Below are 19791 nucleotides of genomic sequence, written 5' to 3' on the forward strand. Positions count from 1 at the left end.
AATTACAATTCTCAAAAAATAAAACAAACTGGTTTACAAGCTTTAACTTCAACATACCCAGTCCTTATTTAATTGTCGGGGATTTTAATGGGCATCACGATGTTTGAGGTATGCATGCAACAGATACTTGGCACTAGTACAATGGATTGGATGGACGACAACTCTTTCATTGTCCTAAATGATGGATCACCAACACACATACCTCGAAATGGAAGTAATCCAACATCAGTTGATTTAACTATAACATCGGACTCACTATTCCCTCAATTTCAGTGGTTCATAGAGGATGAACTCTATGGTAAACATCTTACTTCCTCCCAGCCTATATCTTATTCACTGCTACTTCAATATATTGCTAACGCTTTAGATATACTAACCTTACGTAAAAATACTCATTGTGAAACAATGTTTCCAAAGATACATTGGTGGACGACAGAATGTGAAGAGACAAAATCAAATAGGAAAATCAGAGAAAACCAATATGCCTCACGCCCCAATCCTGTAAACCTCATATCATGGAAAAAGTCCATAGCTCAAACACGGAAAATATATTTACAACCCAAACGACAAGCATGGATTAACTACTGCAATTCGATAAACATGCAGGAATCACCCCGGAATATTTGGCATAAATGTCATAGATGACAGTTGGTAACATCAATTTCTTTCCCAATTAACTCCACCATCTGTTCGCCTACATTATGATATTAAAGGGAATTTCCCCTCAAAATTTACAAAAGATTTTCCACCTGTAACCCGAGAGGAATTAACAACAATTTTTAAAAATGTGAAAAACATCGCCAGGTCTTGATGGTATTCCGTACCAGGCCATAACATATTTACCGAATACCGGATTAGATATTCTTGTTTCACATTACAATATATATCGAATCGGCATAGTTCCGTTACAATGGAAAAATCATGTAGTTGTTCCAATTTTAAAAGCAAACAAATCTCCGCACCATGCATCCCCATACAGACCTATAGTACTTATTTCAGTTTTGGAAAACAATTTTGAGCGCACATTGAAAAATAGACTATCCTGGTTATTAGAACGTGAAATTTTTTTTCATCCCATTCAATTTGGATTTCGAACTAATCTTAGTAGTCAAGATGCTATAGCCACTCTAACAGCAGCAATTCAAAATAGTAAAATTACACGTTCCTACTGTTTCAGTTTGTTTATAGATGTTGAAAAAGCTTACGATTCTATAAATTTACATAATCTTTGTCATAAATTAGAGAATCTTCATATACACCCAAAACTTTCAACAATTGTGTGGAATCTATATTCCAACAGAATTATATTTGGATGGTTCTCCCATAAAGTAAGCGATCCTCGTTCCACTTCAATCGGCATACCTCAAGGCTCACCTCGGAGCCCTCTCTTATTCAACGTTTATACGAATGAGATACATGCATTACCAATTCAACCATTTCATCCCCTTCAGTATGCAGATGATTTCTGTTTCTATAACATTACAGATGATGCTACTCAAGGTATTACAGCAATGCAGAATTTAATCTCCACCATAAGAGAGTGGTTTTTCAATGGAGGATTATCCATCAGCGAAACAAAATCAAAAATTATTTGTTTTAATAATAAGCGATTGGGTACTTATCCCAACAATATATCACACATTTCTAATATCCCAGTAATAGAAACACATACATATTTGAGTATACATTTTGACAGGCGATTCACATGGAATACACATATTATGCATTTCATCAATAAAGGCCGTAAAATAATAAATATACTCCGTACTATGACAACAATAAAATGGGGTGGCCACCCCAAAATCTTACTTCTACTTTACAGGAATTGTTTTCGATCAAACTTTGAGTATGCAGCCTTTAGTTATGGGGGTGCAAAAGAAAGTATTTTAAACAAAATAGACATACTACAGAGAAAAGCTTTGAGGACCTGCTTAGGTCTCATGCAGTCCTGTCCCAATGTTAGTGTATATATAGAAAGCAAAGAAACTAATTTGACACATAGACGGATCCAATTAACAATAACATTTCTGCTCAAAATCTGGGAAAATCATACGCATCCTTTCAATAAATTGTTCGAAATACAAAAACAATGGACAGAAGCAAAAGTCATAGATCCTAATACGGTCTTTTATTTTGCATATTGCCAATACATAGACCCGGAAACCCATGCAAAGTCTTTCACCTTTCAACATCCTTTAATTTATCAATTAGACATACCCTTATATACTCAATGCAATATCAATTTCAGGGATCTAGGAAGACATATCATGTATAAAGAGAAATTGCCAACACACCTCATCATATATACTGATGGATCCAAAGATCGCCTAGGTGTTGGTTGTGCATATTTCATTCCAGATCAAAATATAAACAAAAAATTCCGTTTACCACCTGACACTTCTATTTTCACTGCAGAAAGTTACGCAATATATAAAGCTCTCACATACTCTATCCATAATAATTACACAAAAAATCTTATCATAACAGATGCTTTAAGCGTATTAATGGCGCTGAGTTCCTCATATCCTCAGATTTGTAAACATCCTTTATTTATCATCCTTATAATCCAACAAACCCAGTATGCTAATGGAAGAAATATCAACGTTCAATTTAGTTACGTAAAGGCTCACCAAGTAAATACGGGAAATGAACGTGTGCCAAAGCCGCCCGACCATCGGAATCTACCTCACTTGCGAGACTTCCATACACGGATCTTCTCCCAAGAGTTAAATATAAACTTCAAGATAAATGTAAACAGTGGTGTATGGAACAATTTCAATCCACGGGCAATACATATAAATGGTTTGCAGAACATTCACAAAATAAACCTTGGTACAGTGGGATCCATGAGTATTACCGTTCAAATTGTCCATCACCATGTTCGTGAACTTTATTTGACCCAATAAGAGCCTCAACAATTAATCGAAAACTCAAAACAAGCTGTTGACAATTTCTGCAACATACATAAAAATCCATCGCTTAAAAACACATAGGATGTAAGAGAAAAATTTATGAAAATAGTCATAGTCATAGTCCACGGTAATACTCGTGGATCCCACTGTACTTCTCATATAATCTTCGAAGATCAGTTTTTATTTTTATAATACGCGTACGTCTACGTACAGCTCATGTTCGTACTAATTATCATTTAGCACGATTACATATTACAACAAAACAAGCCTGCACATGTGAAGAAGTTAATCAAGATGCCACACATCTCTTTTTACAATGTCCTAATTTCGACAGAGAACGAGATAAATTATATAATGGTTTGGGTCGCCATGGAGTTCCATTCCCTACATCTCTAATTGCCCTGCTCACGGTTCCCATTCCTCCCACTATATGGCTTCTTTATGGATATGCAAGAATATGTAATTTTACGATCTAACAATATATATATATATGTTTTTCTTTTTTTTCATTCTTGTGAAAAATAAGTGCATAGTGAACTAAATATATTTTGCAAAAAACTCAGAAAGATGACTAAAATCGACTAACAGTTGATAGGGTCAGGAAAAAGAAGAAGAAGAATATTCATGTAGTAGAATAGAATCGCGTATGAGAAGCAAAGCTGTGGAAACAGGCGGTAATTCTTCTGTTTGATACGTGTGGAGTAAAACGTGCACTTTTTTCCTGTTTTGGGAGTGGATTTTCAGCGTACGTTTTTCGCTTTGAGGGAAAGTTTTCCATGTCAAGATACGTGTGGTGCAGCTAATTCTAGCTGCATATTTCAACAGTGAATTCAAATTTCCTAGGAATTTTAATGATGAAATTCGAGGACTGTCATGGCGTCGTCACGGATTGCGTCACGAAAAGCTGGTTAAGCAAGGAGTTGAGCAAAGGTTAAGTAATTATCAATCGTTACATGATTTTGTTTAGCTTGATTTAGCTTGATTTTGTAGAGTATCTTCAGAATACATGTAAAAGCAACGAATTATTATTTTCTCACTGCTTTGTTGAAAATAATACATTTTGAAAATTGAACCTAAAAGTGATGTCACTTGAAAAAATAAATACATTGAAGATGAAAAAAACTATTCACCACAAATTTTACACTATAACAAAGACCGAAAGTAGTATACATAAAGGAACGGAACTTTCATTTGTGAAGTGTTAAAGAATATATCTTACCATTGTGTTTGGAATTAAAATGCTCTTTTAATGTGTATTATTTACATCAAGTGATTGCATTAAACAAACATTTTTCACCTTGAAAATCTTGATCGAATGCTACAAATAATATCAATATTATCATTTATATTTATTATGCGAAGGACTATTGTCATATTCTTACTTATTAAAATAATCTTGGGTAGATTACATTTATTACGGTGTCAATTTCTCATACTGTGATTTGAAATTCACAAGGTATTTATATTCATTATAATCTTGTATGTGTACACCAATGTGCATTATACAGTACTGAGATGTTGGTGACATAACTATTTGCATGTCGAAGTTGATTTGAGCAATTATATGATACATAGATAATTACTTGCATAAACATTACCTTTCTAAAAAAGAAATTAGTGGTTATTTTGAAACGATATTGTGATTACAGTAACACATGAACAATTGGAAATACATTTTGAATTTTATCTTCATGTGAAAAATTAAGGAGTTTTAATTCTTACTGGGATTCATATTTTTCTTAAACCTTTTTAAATAAGATGTCTCTGTATCTGTAAGGAGTTACGTTCAATGAGACCTATGAATAATTAATCAAGGTTGAATTATGAGAACTTCCACGTAACTAAGAATACCATTCACGTTCATTTTCAAACATTGTGTCTACAAGTGTTGCTAACTTTTAGTAAAATCAACAACATTCTTCAACAACATATTCAAAAAATATTGCCACTATTTTTGTAATTTTATCCACATATTATTTGGATTTCAATTTATGATGAATGTACATGCATTTTTTTAGAATATAGAACACAATTTGTACGTTGTAGTAAGGCATAATATTTACAAATAATTCAAACTTCTTATTATATATAAATTGACAAAATTTTTTGAACAACATATTCATATCAAAGACAACTATTTTTATAATAAGTTGAGAGTGCTATTAAACATTATATACACATAATATTTACCGGTGTTGCCAACTTGGGCAAAAAATGTCAGTGCCTTTTAACATTATTTTGTAATAAGTGATACCAATTTTTACAGTGAAGCAAAATATCTATAACTGTCGCCAACTTGTTTGCATTATTGACAATGTTCTTTGAGAACATGGAGATATAAATATTTACATAAATCTACTAATCTGGAATTTTGCTATTAATTGACGATGTAAGCCTAGAATTTAAATAATCTATCAAACGTATAATTTCCTTTATAAAAAATTCCAAGAAATTTAAGGCATACTTTAAACATTAAATTCTGAAAAGTATTTCCAATTTCTAGAACTAGAATAGCCTACTAGTGCATCAAATTGTTACGTCACTCATCCTCATCTTCGGGATTAACCAAAAGTGACAGAAAAGTGAAGCAATTAAATTCCACAATATTCAAATATTTTATAGTGTTAATCTTAAAGGATTCTAGCAGTTGACAAAACTTACGGTGACGAGATTGTGAAAGATGTTATTATCTAAAGTTATTGATGCAACGTGCAACAACAATCTTACCCCCTTAATGAATAAATGTTACAGCTGTTCAACGATATGTTAGAAGTAGGAGGAGACTGGGAGGAATTGAATTCTGCCATAACCATCACTACTTCCAAGAATTGAAAGAAAAAAAAAACTATTCGCCGGCCCCCTTGGTGGAGTGGTTAGCACATCGCGCTAGGACGCCAGGGGTCTCGGGTTCGAGTCTCCCCCTTTAGATATGTATATCTGTCTCAAAAAAGTATTATTTTATATTCACTCAATATTTCCTGTATTACTGAATTTCTCATGTTCTAATTAAGTATTGTATTATGTTACACTGCATGAAGTAGTGAATCTTGTACGTCAAATAAATTCACGAGGAAAAGTTTTGTAATGAGATGTACTGAAAATGTGATCCAATGAAATGTATGATAAAGATATGAATGTATACATTCTAAAGGTCAATAAATGTGTGTGCACTAGTCAATTTCATCATTTCATCACTCATCCTCATCTTCGCAAATTAGCCAAAAGTGACACAAAAAAGATAAGTAAAATAAAGCAAATCAATCAATCAAAAAATATTCACACATTTTTTTTATATGTCCCATTAGCTACGTCAAAGATTACAAATCATACTAATTCAAATAATACACATTTCTACAATTAGGCTGTGGTCCAGACGGTAGAGTCCTGAATGTCACGGTTCGAATCCCGGCGTGAGAATATTTCCGACAATGACTCGACCTCACCACTGGCCGAAGCATGGTACAGATCACATCACCTTCGCTATGTCCGACATCGGAATTGAGTGTGTCTGCGCCTCTATATAAATTAATGACAGGGAATTTTTTTTCTGCAACTGCGATTATTTTTCTACACCACTTACCGACCCGATGACGCCAATTATTAAAGTGAGCGTTCTCAGGAAAGGGAGGGACCGTAGATCGTTTAGAGTCAGTTCTGCCATATCCGCAGGGCTATCCTACACCAGGGGGGCCTGTAACGAAAGCACAGCTTTTATATATCGTGTACTTGGATCTGAACAAACCTTTCTGAATATATATTTATGGAAGTTATTTTATTTATTTCGTCTTGTTTTATATGAGGAAGCCTTTTCTTCAACTTGACCACATATTTGAACGTAGGTACGTGTGTATGTACACACAAACACACGCTTACCTTTAAATATGAACTTTGTCCTAATGCTGCCTCCTTGTAATCAAGGGCTCTATGTTTCAATGCCCAGTGCACGCACGTGCAGGTTCAGATCCAGTTGCTATTAGCCCATATGTACATATAGTGAACTTTAAAACAAACTTTCAGGTTTACTTGAACAGGGTGTTGCGTGGGAGAGGGGCAGAGCAGGGAAAGAGGAGGCGTAGAGGGGAAAAAAGGAATAATTATATAAGCAAGCCTCTCTTAGGCTGAACATCCTGTTTAAACGTAAATAACTCCACCGCTATTCATAATACATTATGAATTTATCACAGTTTAGCTCGTCTCACATGTAATCCTATCTGGAGTGTAAAGGATGACCTTCTGGAGATACTCAAATTACAGCCTCTATTTCATGTTGGAAACAGGCTATCGATGCCCTGTTCGAAGGATTTGCGTTTACAAGCATGTAGTATGGACGATAGTGAACAATATCCGATGCATAATGATATATAATTTTCTTCCTACTGTACAATAAATGAGGTTCTTACCTTGTCATGTTTTAGTGACAACAGTATCGAGCAAACATTAACCAATACAGTCCAGGGTACTGATGGTAGACTCGTGAAGATTTCCGTGAATGTATTTTAACATTAATATGATCACAACCAATAAGTTTTATGTAACAAACATAAGTGAAAATATATCTAAAATAAACAAAGGAGGAAATGGCGGGAAAAATTATGCAAATAAAATAAACCCCTTTACCCTCCCTGTGTGCACTAACTCTTTATTATGGTTACTCTTCGTATCTTTTTAAACTGTGTACAATGCTGAGTTGCAAGTTTATTCTGGAAAGGAATGTTCATAAATTGTCTGGCATTAAGGCGAATGTTAAAATCGAAATTGGACTGACTGTATTGTCTGTGAGATAATTAGGTCATAAACAGCATGGTGCTTCACTTCAATTGGACCAGCTTCTAACTACCGTCCTGTCACCAGGTGGCACTGCCATCGATTATATGAATCCGCGGCTATTATCCTTCAACACTTGAAGGCAGAAATGAGGACCAAACAACTCACCAAAATAAATCTATGCTCATCGTTAAAACTTGTAAAAAATATATACTTAGAAAAACAGTTGCCTTGTCTTGGTGACTATTTTCCCTTGAGCATATCGTTGGCACTAGCTTCTGGATAGCGTACCGGAGTTCGATCTCCGGTGACAGCACAGTGGTTCGTCGGATCAGCAGTCCGGCCAGTGTATCTGAGCATAGAGTGACCTTAAAACTAATTTTGGAAATATACGCAATTTCTCATTCATAAACTTTGCCACTGCCGACCTCCGTGGTGTAGTGATTTTCACAGCGCGTTATGACGTCATGGGTCTCGAGTTCGAAACCTGGTTTCGGCATGGGTGTTCGTTGTGAGTGTCCTTTCATTCATCATATCATCACTCATCTGCATGATTTCATACCACTCGTTTTGCCTGTTCGAGCCTTTTTCGCTCGACCGAAGAAATTCTCAATTCGGTACACTATCTAGCATCGTCTATTTCCGTACATTATCTAGCGTCATCGAACTATTTGGCGCTCGGGAGAATTATTTAACTGCTGCACGCTAGTGTGGAATGACACTAAACGTTTCTCCGTAAAGACCGTAATGCCGCTTCCACGCAGAACGCTTCGTTTCCTCTGTTCGATGCTACGTTTGCTATTCCGGATGGCCACACAGGAAGCTATGTTTGTACAAAACTCTTCAGTCTGAGAGTTTGTAACTTTCGTAGTGGGTACACAGCGTGAATTGGAAAAGAAGCACGCTTTGGCGAATTTAATCATTTGGTAAAAAAATTACGTGGAGTTGAAGTCAAATTTGAATGAATACTAATCACTTGGATCACCTTTTACTACTACAACCCGTGGAACGTTTTAAGTTATTCAGTTAACTGCTCAAGAAACGTCATTTTCGCAGCGTCGGATGTCAGAATCAAACACTCCTGGGTGCAGTTAGGGTAGCGAACATGATCCATGCAACTCTATGTGACCAATCACATATTGTCCATAAAGGGTGTTATTTTTACTTGGCATAGCGAACATTGCGTGCTGTGTTGTCGCAGCTTTATGGTAACTCTCAGTCTCGATAATTTTACAGTTAAAATCGAGACTATGGCCGTGTCCGAAAGGTGCAAGACCGTAGTTGAAGCGAGCAGTGCCGGATCCACAAATCTTGCCCCCCCGCAAAATATTACCAAAGGCCCCCTCCCTCTCTACCTAGTTACTTTCACACACACATTTTATATATATATATATATATATATATATATATATATATAACTTAAAACAACAAATCAATCAACAATATAAATAATATATATATTGCACATATACTATAATGTATGTGTGTGTCTAATTCTTGATCTCATGTTGACAAAGTCACATACAAGGGCCTACAGGGTGATTTAAAAGTCACTTAACACCCCCATTAAAAATTAAAGGAGTTAGGCTGGGTACAATTGGCCATGATTTAACCACGTTAGGCTTATGGGGAAACACATTGGTGTGTTCCAAGGAACATGTTGAATTAAACTCTAAACTATTAAATGGGAAGGGTGTGATGTGCATAGGCGCCTATTTCTTAAGAGATTTGGGGGTGGGGGGTGGGCAAAGCTAAGTAAAGCAAAAATACTGATTTCTTTCTGTTTGCGGGGGGGGTGAGGGGCAAAGTTCTTCTTTTTTTTTTAGTTTCGACCTAATATACTTGAGATAACCTTTGAAAAATAGTAATTACAATAAGTATATTTGACAACAAAACATATATATCAGGGTACATCGAACTTTATTAGCTAAACAAAAAATTCACTGTACTACTGTGATTATGCAATTATACAACATAATACTTTACATGTTACTTTTGACCGAGAATTTTATCATCATATTCGGTTTACAATACTTATTCCTACAATCCTTTATAGGAGTTTAATATCTTCACATGTATTTACATAAAAAAGGAAGGCCCAAGATAAGATTTCCAGAGGTGAGGCCGATTTTTGACTTTTCCGAAGGGAAACTAAGGTGCCTATTTTGCAATGGACTGGCTCAATCAAGAGCATGAAGGCTAAAGTATTCCCATGCTTCTTCCTCTATTCTTGCACATATTAATTTAAAAAATATGCGTTTTCCTTAATTCATTGTCGGTTTGAAAAAGGAAGTACTGAAATAGTAAACGCACAAGAAAGACTCTCAAACTGAGTGATAGTCCTACATTATTGATGCTGCCTATTTCAGAGCAGAATCCTACGTAATTCCCCATCTGTTGTGTGCGAAGTTTCTGTGTGCAAAACTTATGTAATATGTTGGAAGTTATGCATTAGGTCCCCTATAGGGGGGTCAAACGAGAAATGGAGGAGGCCGGGGCGCCCTGTTCCTCTCTCCCAGTTTCGGCGCCGGTGGTGATGTCATATATATATGACACTATTTGTTACAATCATACAGTCATAACTTTTTCCTGATTAAAGATAGATTGAAGAAACCTTCACTGCACAATTTCTCGTGAAATTGTAGCCTGATTTGATTTAAGGTCGGAATTGTTCCGGCTATGTACCCGCAAAAAGCTGCTCCAGAGCCTACCAAGCCTCAAATCAAATGGTACCCGGTTGGGGGAGGGGGGATAAAGACGGCCGTAGCGTGGGTGGTGCCGATCACATCACCTCCAAGATGTCCGGCATCGAAAATATGTGGGGCCCCTACCCCCGTATATCCTAAATGTGCCTTCATGGCACGGTGCTATAGGCGCAGAGAACTTTAACTTAATCTTTACCTGAACATATTGTATTCGTTTTGGTACCTCTGAGTAAACTACGTTTATTTTTTGGATACGCAAACCCTCTACTGTGTGAATGGCTGAGGGCCCCTTAAAGGCTTACTTGTCCCCGGATCCCCGCGCACTGCGGGATTTTGCGGCTTGTAGATCCGGCACTGGAAGCGAGCATCCTCCGAGAATGGTCTGGCAGTTCGGTCTTGAAGTCGTGGACTGGAAGTGAAAGTCTTTCGAACTGCACTTCGAATCCACCCGCAATTACAATCAGTAGATAGAACACGTTGTATACACATGTTGTTCACCATAAAATGTACTCATACTAACATTTCAACATATTATAAGAACTTCAACCAACAAGTAGCTGACTTTCGATTTCCATGATTTGAAACAAATGAACGAGTGCGCGAGTCAAGTATTCAATCCTGCAACGATGCGTGCTTCATACTGCGGTCTCGATTGCTCTTTTAATTGGAGCTCTCGAACTGCACTATGACGTCACTTCCGACAAGACCGCATTTAATCCTGAGTTTTTGGACCTCTCGCGCAGAGTACTTCGAGTAATATACGCTAGCAGTTATATATACTTGTTGTTGTTTGGTTCTTTCAGTAATACGCTAGAACAGGAAAGTCTTGACAGTGCGCAAGCAGTTTTTCTGAGCTAGGCAAACCAGTGAGAGATCATCTAAAACTGCTTTGTATAGAGTTTGCAAGCGTAATAGCTAGTGAACGTGAAATTCAGTTTTCATACTATGCCTGTCGATTCACGAACCTTGAACGAGACAAATCAATACAATGGCCTTAGTTAGCATTTCACCTATCAGGAAACAATGGGTTGTAACCTGGCAACAATGCAAAACTAGCTTACAACAAAGCTGCTTTGAAACTGCATTGTTAGAAATCCTTGTCGATTATTCGTTGAACAGTGACTCTACAAGCCATTTCCATTATGTGAATTTCAGTTATAATAACCATTAACAGACATAGCGCTACGACTCCAGGTTCGGTTCCCGGGCTGGGCATGGATGTTTGTGAGTGTCCATTCATCAATTTCATCCTATCATCACCCGTTTCCATCTTCGCAAATTAGCCAAAAGTGTGTGGCACAAAAAGGGAAGTAAAATGAAGCAAATCAATCAATAACCATGAACAGATATGGAAACGTAGGTTACTAGTTTCCCAACGTGAAGATTTGATCAAATTTAATTTCAAAAGCAACTAGGTCCATATATTCGATGGAGGTCGATATGATCACTGGAATACGGTTCATCGTCAATGTAGAGTACTCAGCATTGACCAAATAGCATCATCTCCAAGTTCACTTGGTTCTACATGAACGCGAACTATCAAGTAATTCGCATCCACCCATGTAATGTAACAAGTACCGAATGATCACCCTCATTGCCACTAATCTTATACTTTTCATTCTAATGATTGATTGATTGATTGATTTAGTTTATTTTACTTCGCGTTTTGTGCCTCTTGGCTAATTTGCGAAGATGGGGATGAGTGATGAAATGATGAAATTGATGAATGGACATTCACAAACAACCAAGCCCGACCGGGATTCGAACCCGGGACCCTTGGCGTCGCAGCGCGATGTGCTAACCACTCGGCCACAGGGTCGGGCTTCATTCTAATGCACCAACATTATTCATACATCACTTTCTAGATTACGTTTAGAAAGATATAACGTCTATAAGTGTCTACTTTGATACTTAAACACACGGCCATGAAATTAGGCGGGTGGGAGAATTTCGCGCTGTTGCCACGTCGGATCACAACCCCGTGTGTTCGGTTTAAGAGAATGAAAAATCTCGTTGTAGAATTGGTCTTTGTAATCCATGTGATACAAACCGACAGTATTTGTTAGAAAGGTCATGACTGACACAAAAGTGCCCGGAGAGAGGTCGGTCTGACGCTCGAATTAGGCAACGCAGCCCGGTTGACGTTGCCACACGGTGCGCGGGAACCAGCGACTTTTGTCCCGCTCTCGCTTTGCTTTTACCATACGTGACACCAGCGCAATTCTACCCAGCCGCCTATTTTCACGGTCGTGCGTTTAGTACAGTGTCAACAAAGTTAGTAATAAGGTGTTTTATACAGCGCATATTGATAACCTGTAGGTTGAATTGTATCTTCTGCAAATATGCTGTATAAAGAAACAATCTGCCGGCGTACTAATTGAGGTGGGTGTACTTGTTTCAATTTCATGATCTTCCTAATTAAATTACATATTTCAACTTGACTGAAGGCCAGATTCAGCGTACTCACTTTCCTCATTACCATGTTGTCAGCAACGACGTGTTTCACTTCTACTGGACTCGCGAATATTAGTATTAGAGTAGGGTCACGGTGTATCTGGTTTCGGCATAACATTTACATTGGCGTACACGGCAGAAAACGGTAGAATATGCCACGTCCCATTCTCGAGACTTGGTCACTTGCAGGCTTAGATCAAGGGTAGATACATGAGATACCTCGGGCTAATAAACCTGAGCAACAGACGTTAGAGGTTGATAAAAATAAACACAATGTTTACCCACTACTGAAGGAAATAAACCAACATATATTCTGAAAGACAGGTTATCAATACATTCCATACACGTGAATAATTTTCTACAATCTCCATATAAAGTTTTATATTTCCGAATTTTTCCTCTTTCCTCTTTTGTACGATCTTCTTCTTCCATATATAGGCTTATTCCTTCAGCTATAGGCTTCTTCTTCTACATTAAACTTCTTCTTCTACATATATGGACTTATTCTTTTAGCTATAGGATTCTTCTTCTACAGCAAACTTCTTATTCTACATATATGGACTTATTCTTCTAGCTATAGGCTTCTTCTTCTCAGCAAACTTCTTCTTCTAGCTATAGACTTCTTCTTCTACATATATGGATTTCTTCTTCTACGGCAAACTTCTTTTTCTACATATATGGACTTATTCTTTTAGCTATATGCTTCTTCTTGTACAGCAAACTTCTTTTTTTAGCTATAGGCTTCTTCTTGTAAAGCAAACGTCTTCTTCTAGCTATAGGCTTCTTCTTCTACAGCAAACTTCTTCTATTTACCGATGTATTTCTTCTTTCATCTTTCCTTAATATAAACGATCGGGACTTTGTACGTGGTGGAGGTTTTGCGCGGCCTTTTTTTTTTCATACATTTCCCCTCTCGAAATGTATGTCCAATTTTTCGTGGTTATTTTTGCCCCGCACCTCCACCACGTACAAAGTCCCGATCGTTTATATTAAGGGATCGTAAATAGGCTATGTGAAGCCTGATGTTCGAAGTTATTTGGCTGCGAGAGGTGTATCGTAAGAGGGGGTATAGCTCTGAAAAGCTACGTCTACACTTAACCAAGCAAGGGGGCTAGCCCCGTGAAATAAGAACTACACTCACGATTAACTTTAAATACTACAATTGACTGGTCTGGCAAGGGTGTGAGAGAATGAAAGACAAGGATAGAGAAACGTTCGTTACCTGTAGATCTGGAAGTGACGATCGACTCGCTGGTTCGTTGATGAGACTCTGATGAACTCTCCTGAAATAAAACTCCTTTCCGATATTGTACTACTCCTCGCTGTAACTCCTTTTGTAACGTTCGGTAACAACTATTCACGCCATAACTTTCTTATTTCAACAACTTGTATAATTCCGAGGCACTAACTGTGCACGCGATAGATTTCAGATACCGACTGGGTGAAGAAATATTCTCCCGAGCTATTTAAACGAAATTCGAACTTCGGCCGTTGAGAGAACGCGTCTCTCAATAACGGTGATTTCAGCGTAAAGCTGTGTTTGCAGTATCTTTCCTGCGATTCCGGAAGAATTCGTATCAGCGGATTTTTACATCCGCTGAAGATCGCAGGTGGCATTTGCTTGAAAGAAGCTCTTTCCAGCTTCTTTCATACTCGGGCCCTTTTTATGAAATAATTATACTATCGGACTATGGCGCCCGGGGTCCCGGATTCGAGTCATGCCTTCGGCATGATACGCTATTGTAACGAACCTGAGAGTTTAAGATTTTATATTTGTAAGAAGTTAAGATTTTTAAAATGTTTGTTATTTCAAATAATGTGCAAGTTGTCACAGATAATTATAGTTAGACTGATACAGTTGTAGTTGGAACTTTTATGTATGTTTATAAATACGTCAAAATCTGTTCGTGTTGACGTCACTTTCTAATCTCAGCCGAGGAAGTGAACTAACCTGAATGTTTCTCACCTGACGACAGACAGATTGAAAAACAGGTGAAGGTGAAAAATAATAAGAACTTGGAAACGGAGAGAATCGAAGTATAGATTTTGGTTTCCGGGTTTTCTTCTTGCCGATAAGTTGAAAGTAAGCAATTAATTATGTTCTTTGACTTTCGTTATATGTGAGGGAACTGACCAACTCTAGTATTGAATGTTCTAGTGTTGTACTGGTAAGTGATTATGAAATATACGCGATTATAAAACTGCGTTTTAACTTTGAAAATAGTGTTGTGTTTCTTTTCTACCCAGCAAGCCCTGATGATTTGTAGATTCTCATGTTCCCGACTAAAGGAGTGGCGAAGTAACTTTCTGACGACTGGTGTCCAACTGGAGTACGTTGCACTATGGACAATTACTTAGTCACTACATGTGCTGATGCCTACTTCTTTACATTCCACTTAGATGCTTCTTCTTTTGTTGCTTACTATCGCCCTGCGGATCTTTGGAATTACTTCCACCTACATCTTTATACAAATATTTCGATGGACCTGACGAATCTATTCGTTTGAGCGTAAATTTATTTTCTTCTTTCTTCAAATCATGAAAGAGACCTAGTGGATCTTTGACCAAGACTGGTGGCTGGATTATTCTCCACCTTCTTGTCTCCTTCTTTCCAGTATGACTTCACGGGTCTTTTCCCGGGTCTTTTGCCTCTTTTCTTAGTCATTTGCCCCCAAAGATCAATTGCCCCTCTTTCGGGTCGCTGCCTGACACGCCGCTCCACCGCCTAAACCAATCCAAAAGGCAAAGGGGGTAATCAAAGGGCGCCGAATCTGACAAACTTATCTAACAGCAAAAAAAAAATATAGGTTGAAACACATTAAGATCTTCCTCCCCCTTCGCTCAACTGCACGAAAAAATAAAACGGAGAGTGGTGTCGGTCGTTCCTTTGAACGACTCCCTCAGTGAGCAAGCTCCAGTGAACTGCTTCGCAAAAAGGAGCTGCATCGTTCCTTTGAACGACTCCTTGCGGTGAGCGAGCTCCGGTGAACTGACTCCCGAAAAGGAACAGCCATAACCCATCACTATTGTGCATGTCCATTCATCAATTTCATCACTCATCCCCATCTTCGCAAATTATCCAAGAGGCACAAAACGCGAAGTAAAATAAATAAATAAATAAATCCAAAAAACACAATCTAACTTCTAAACATTCGACACACGAAATTGAAATCGTTATTTGGTTTCTATACTTTCCTTATATGGCCACATATGACATGTGTAGCGATCTTTTATCTCTGCTACCTTTATCAAATCCATTATTGTTATAAGTACACAAGTTAAACAGTCACAATTAATTTCACTATTTACAATCGCATACATATGATTCCCTTCCGCATTGTTGCTTTAATTAATGCCCTTCTGACTTTTACCGCGTGCTGACATCTATCGTCCGGTATATACAACTGATCATGGTATTTGGATGCGTAACAAATAGACAACAGCATATAAGTAAGTGTGGGCAGTCACATTGTAGTCGAGCTACTCTGGCGTGCAGAACCGTGTTTCACCGACCGCCCTTTCAAACCATGCTCCTTTGCTTTTCCGGTCGAATTCGCCAGTGGCGTAGTGCCATGAGACTTGTCGCTGAAAAGTACAGAGGAATTGCAAACCAACCATATATGTCGATATTAAAAATACCCTCTACTGTTATCGCTACGACGCGAGAGGTCCCGGTTTCGAATCCAGGGCTGTACATGGGTGTTCCTTGCGAGTATCCCTTCATTAATTTCATCATATCATCACTCATCCTCATCTTCGAAATTAGCCGCAAGTGGCAGAAAAGCGAATTACAATAAACCAAATCAATCAATCAATCAATTAAGAAAAATTGAAAGCCTCGAAAATCTCGTTAAGTCACTGTTTCTAATAACATATTTTTAGATGTATTTTTCTAGTAGCGGCGATGGGTGCAAAAATGTGGTGCAGGGGAGGCTAGGAAAGTTTACGTTCCCTTCTATATACAAGGCTTAGCATTAAGAGGCCATAGTGCGGGGCAAAAACGCCCCGCCGAATCGCCGCCACTGGGTTTTGAAATTTAACATTTCGTCGGTCAGGTACATTTTCCACATCAAACTCTACGAATTTCGTAATTCATTGTGATCAGTCGCCACATCGCCAGAACGTTCGTCCATCCAACACAGCAGAACATGGCAGTGTAAAACCTCGACAGAAAACGGATCGAATGTGACAAGGTTCCCTTGGGTCTTGTCGATACTACTGTGGTAACCTTCTCACTTTGTTATTAAAGAGTACCGGATTCGAGCCACGACGGAGACACTTTGTACAGTGGTCGTCGAGTCACAGTTGGCATATATGAACATAATATGTGGGTTGTAAATTTAAAAGTTGCAACACTGTCAGAAAAATGTGATAACACCGTACATGTGCTATATGAGACAGTGAGCATTGTCAGTTGGGGCTCATGTCGATGCGTGGAGTGCCAAAAGTGGTCGATGCAGCGAGTGCTGTTGTGCATGCGAGGTTAAAATAAACACCAATTTCATTATTGCTCTATAACATGTTTGCCCAGGTAAAAGAGCGATTTTGGATCAAAATTCAGGTGGCCTGTGTGTCGCCCCAGTCGAATCTGGTCATGCTTTCTATTTACAAAGCAAGAGCTCAACATCTGCGCGTGCTTGATTATGCATACATTATCTGTGACCTGCACGAGATTCGAATGTTCTGGAATTAATCAGCAGTTCTTAAAATAACAAAATTACTTATCATGTGACGTTTATAGGCATTGAAAAAATATTTTAGGAAGGTATGTAATTTACAACTTTAATGATTTTATGTAAATTTTGTAAAAGTCTAAATTGCATGTTGTAATTATGGAAATCCATGGATACGTGTAAATATCGATTGAGTTTCCTTGGTATTTTGTAAACAACCATTCAGTATAAAAGATAACCCGATTTCTGTATATTGAATGCTTTCTTACCCGGTTGCCGTTAGGCTGGTATCACAAGTCAACCTCTCAGGGAGAACTGCCTGTGCCCCATGTCGAGCTCTGCTTATGCTTGGGTCAGTTTCTCAACCTGCTGCTCATGCTCTGGGTTCCTGCGATACCATCAAACCGTAAATAATCTTGGAAGGGTTGCCCGTTACAGTTTTGGACGCAGATCTGCATCTGTCAACTCGATACAGGGTTGGCAGTGGATACGTTTTATTGTATACTGTGCATAAAAGGATAATAAATCAAACTTTATTGGAAGAAAGTTCCATAACCTTTCATTTCTAACTCAAGGAAGGTATAAATCCGACACCAGTGAGTAGTCAAAGCCTGTCATCTGTTTACCCTATTAGCTAACTGAGAAGTCCGATCTGGGTAACTTAGTTGTGACCATTCCAAGGCCCTAGGAACTAGGTGTCATCTGTAGAAAAAATGAACGATAATGTCATCAATACTTGCATGAAGCCTGTAGCAACAATACCTAGCCATATCTGATGGTTGCACAATGGTGATAATACGGGGAATCCAGCAAGATGCAATTTTCCTCATGTTCTCACTGCCGCATCCCAATCCCAACAAGGCAGCGGGATATTTACCCATGTGGAAACATCAGATATTCCTAAGTATTGTTGCTACAGGCTTCATGCAAGTATTTATGACATTCTCGTGACAATGCTCGCTGTCTCATAGCACATGCACGGTTTTATCGCCTTTTCCTGACAGTCTTGCCACTTTTAAAATGTACAACTCGCATATTCCTGATAACACTGCAACGCTATGGATAAATACTTAACTTTACTTATTTCAGCATCTAGCATATTTTTCCCACTTACCTACACCTACACGTACATTTTTTGTATATGAAATTTAGAAGACACATGCACACAGTCAGGCGTCAGCTCCGGACCAAACACCTAAGATACCTGAACCCAATATGGCCTACCTAAGTTTCGCGATTGTTTCTAATGGCGTACAAAGTCAGAAAGATAAAACTAGTGGCAAGGTTCAAAAGAGGAAACATTTCTGGGCCTACATACTGGTCAATCAAAGAATCTCAATCTCAAGAAGAGTACCACCATCCTCAAACGAACGAAACTCTGGTGGACAGCTCATACCTTCGCCGACATCGTTCGATGGCTCGACCTGACTCAAGACCATGGCCCAACTCTCGGACAACACGTTGAGGAGCTTGAACATAAGGCAACCAGAGATTGGGAGGACTGGACTCCATCTTCAGAAACCCAACGGCAGGATCTACTAGATCATGGTACGACCAGCGTGGTTACACATTATCAAATCCATCTTCCATAAACTACAAGTTCTCCAGAACAAGGCAGCGGGATCAGCTGACACACCAGCACCAGCTCTCTGGAAGACTTCATCAAGAAGGCTTCAAGGCCAAAGATGTTGAAATATTCTGGAGCAGCATTGAAACACATTCCAATCCTCAAGTCAGTCGTATTGGCACACAGATGCTCGGATGGACTGCCACCAGGGCTCAACAAGATATTCTCTACACCACGAAACTTAAAGAACACCAAGCGTCCAGAAGGAATCATTTGGTTCGGAGTTCCTGTTTATGGATGACAATGCTCGCCTGCAACGCGCACGTATTGTGCCCGAATTCCTCTAAACGGAAGACATAACCCGTATTGAGTGGCCTGCATGCTCGCCGGACCTCAATCCTATCGAGCATGTTTGGGATGCTCTTGGGGGACGACTTGCGCAGCGTAACCCACCACCACGGAAATTTTCTGACCTGAGGAACGCCCTCTTACAGGAGTAGCCCCTCATCCCTCCACCGTTGATTACCAATCTGATCCAGAGCATGGAGGCTAGATGTTGTGCCTGTTTGTCTGCTTGAGGTGGCCACGCATCGTATTGACGGTCTCAGCGATCTCACACGCCAGTTCAATCTGCTGGGGTATCGTGCTTTTCCGATTTGTGGACACCCTGTATATGATTCTGCAATGTTGCTCGTCATTTTAGTTTCAGTTGCATC

At 38.6% G+C, this 19791-nt stretch overlaps 1 protein-coding gene across 1 annotated transcript in view; it reads right to left on the minus strand.

The window, feature by feature from the left end:
• The window catches only part of LOC145987080 (uncharacterized), a 28132-nt gene extending 16729 nt beyond the window's left edge, over positions 1 to 11403 (minus strand). The window contains exons 1-2 of the mRNA XM_083121546.1: positions 11347 to 11403; positions 6493 to 6603 (exon numbers count right to left, since the gene is read on the minus strand). Of these exons, the coding sequence (XP_082977672.1) occupies positions 6493 to 6573 (81 nt within the window). The 5' untranslated portion in view covers positions 6574 to 6603; positions 11347 to 11403. The remainder of the gene's footprint in view (positions 1 to 6492; positions 6604 to 11346) is intronic.
• Positions 11404 to 19791: the final 8388 nt, after the last annotated feature.

This window comes from Lepisma saccharinum, chromosome 4 (assembly GCF_977018435.1).
Source record: "Lepisma saccharinum chromosome 4, izLepSacc3.1, whole genome shotgun sequence".
Taxonomy (NCBI): domain Eukaryota; kingdom Metazoa; phylum Arthropoda; class Insecta; order Zygentoma; family Lepismatidae; genus Lepisma; species Lepisma saccharinum.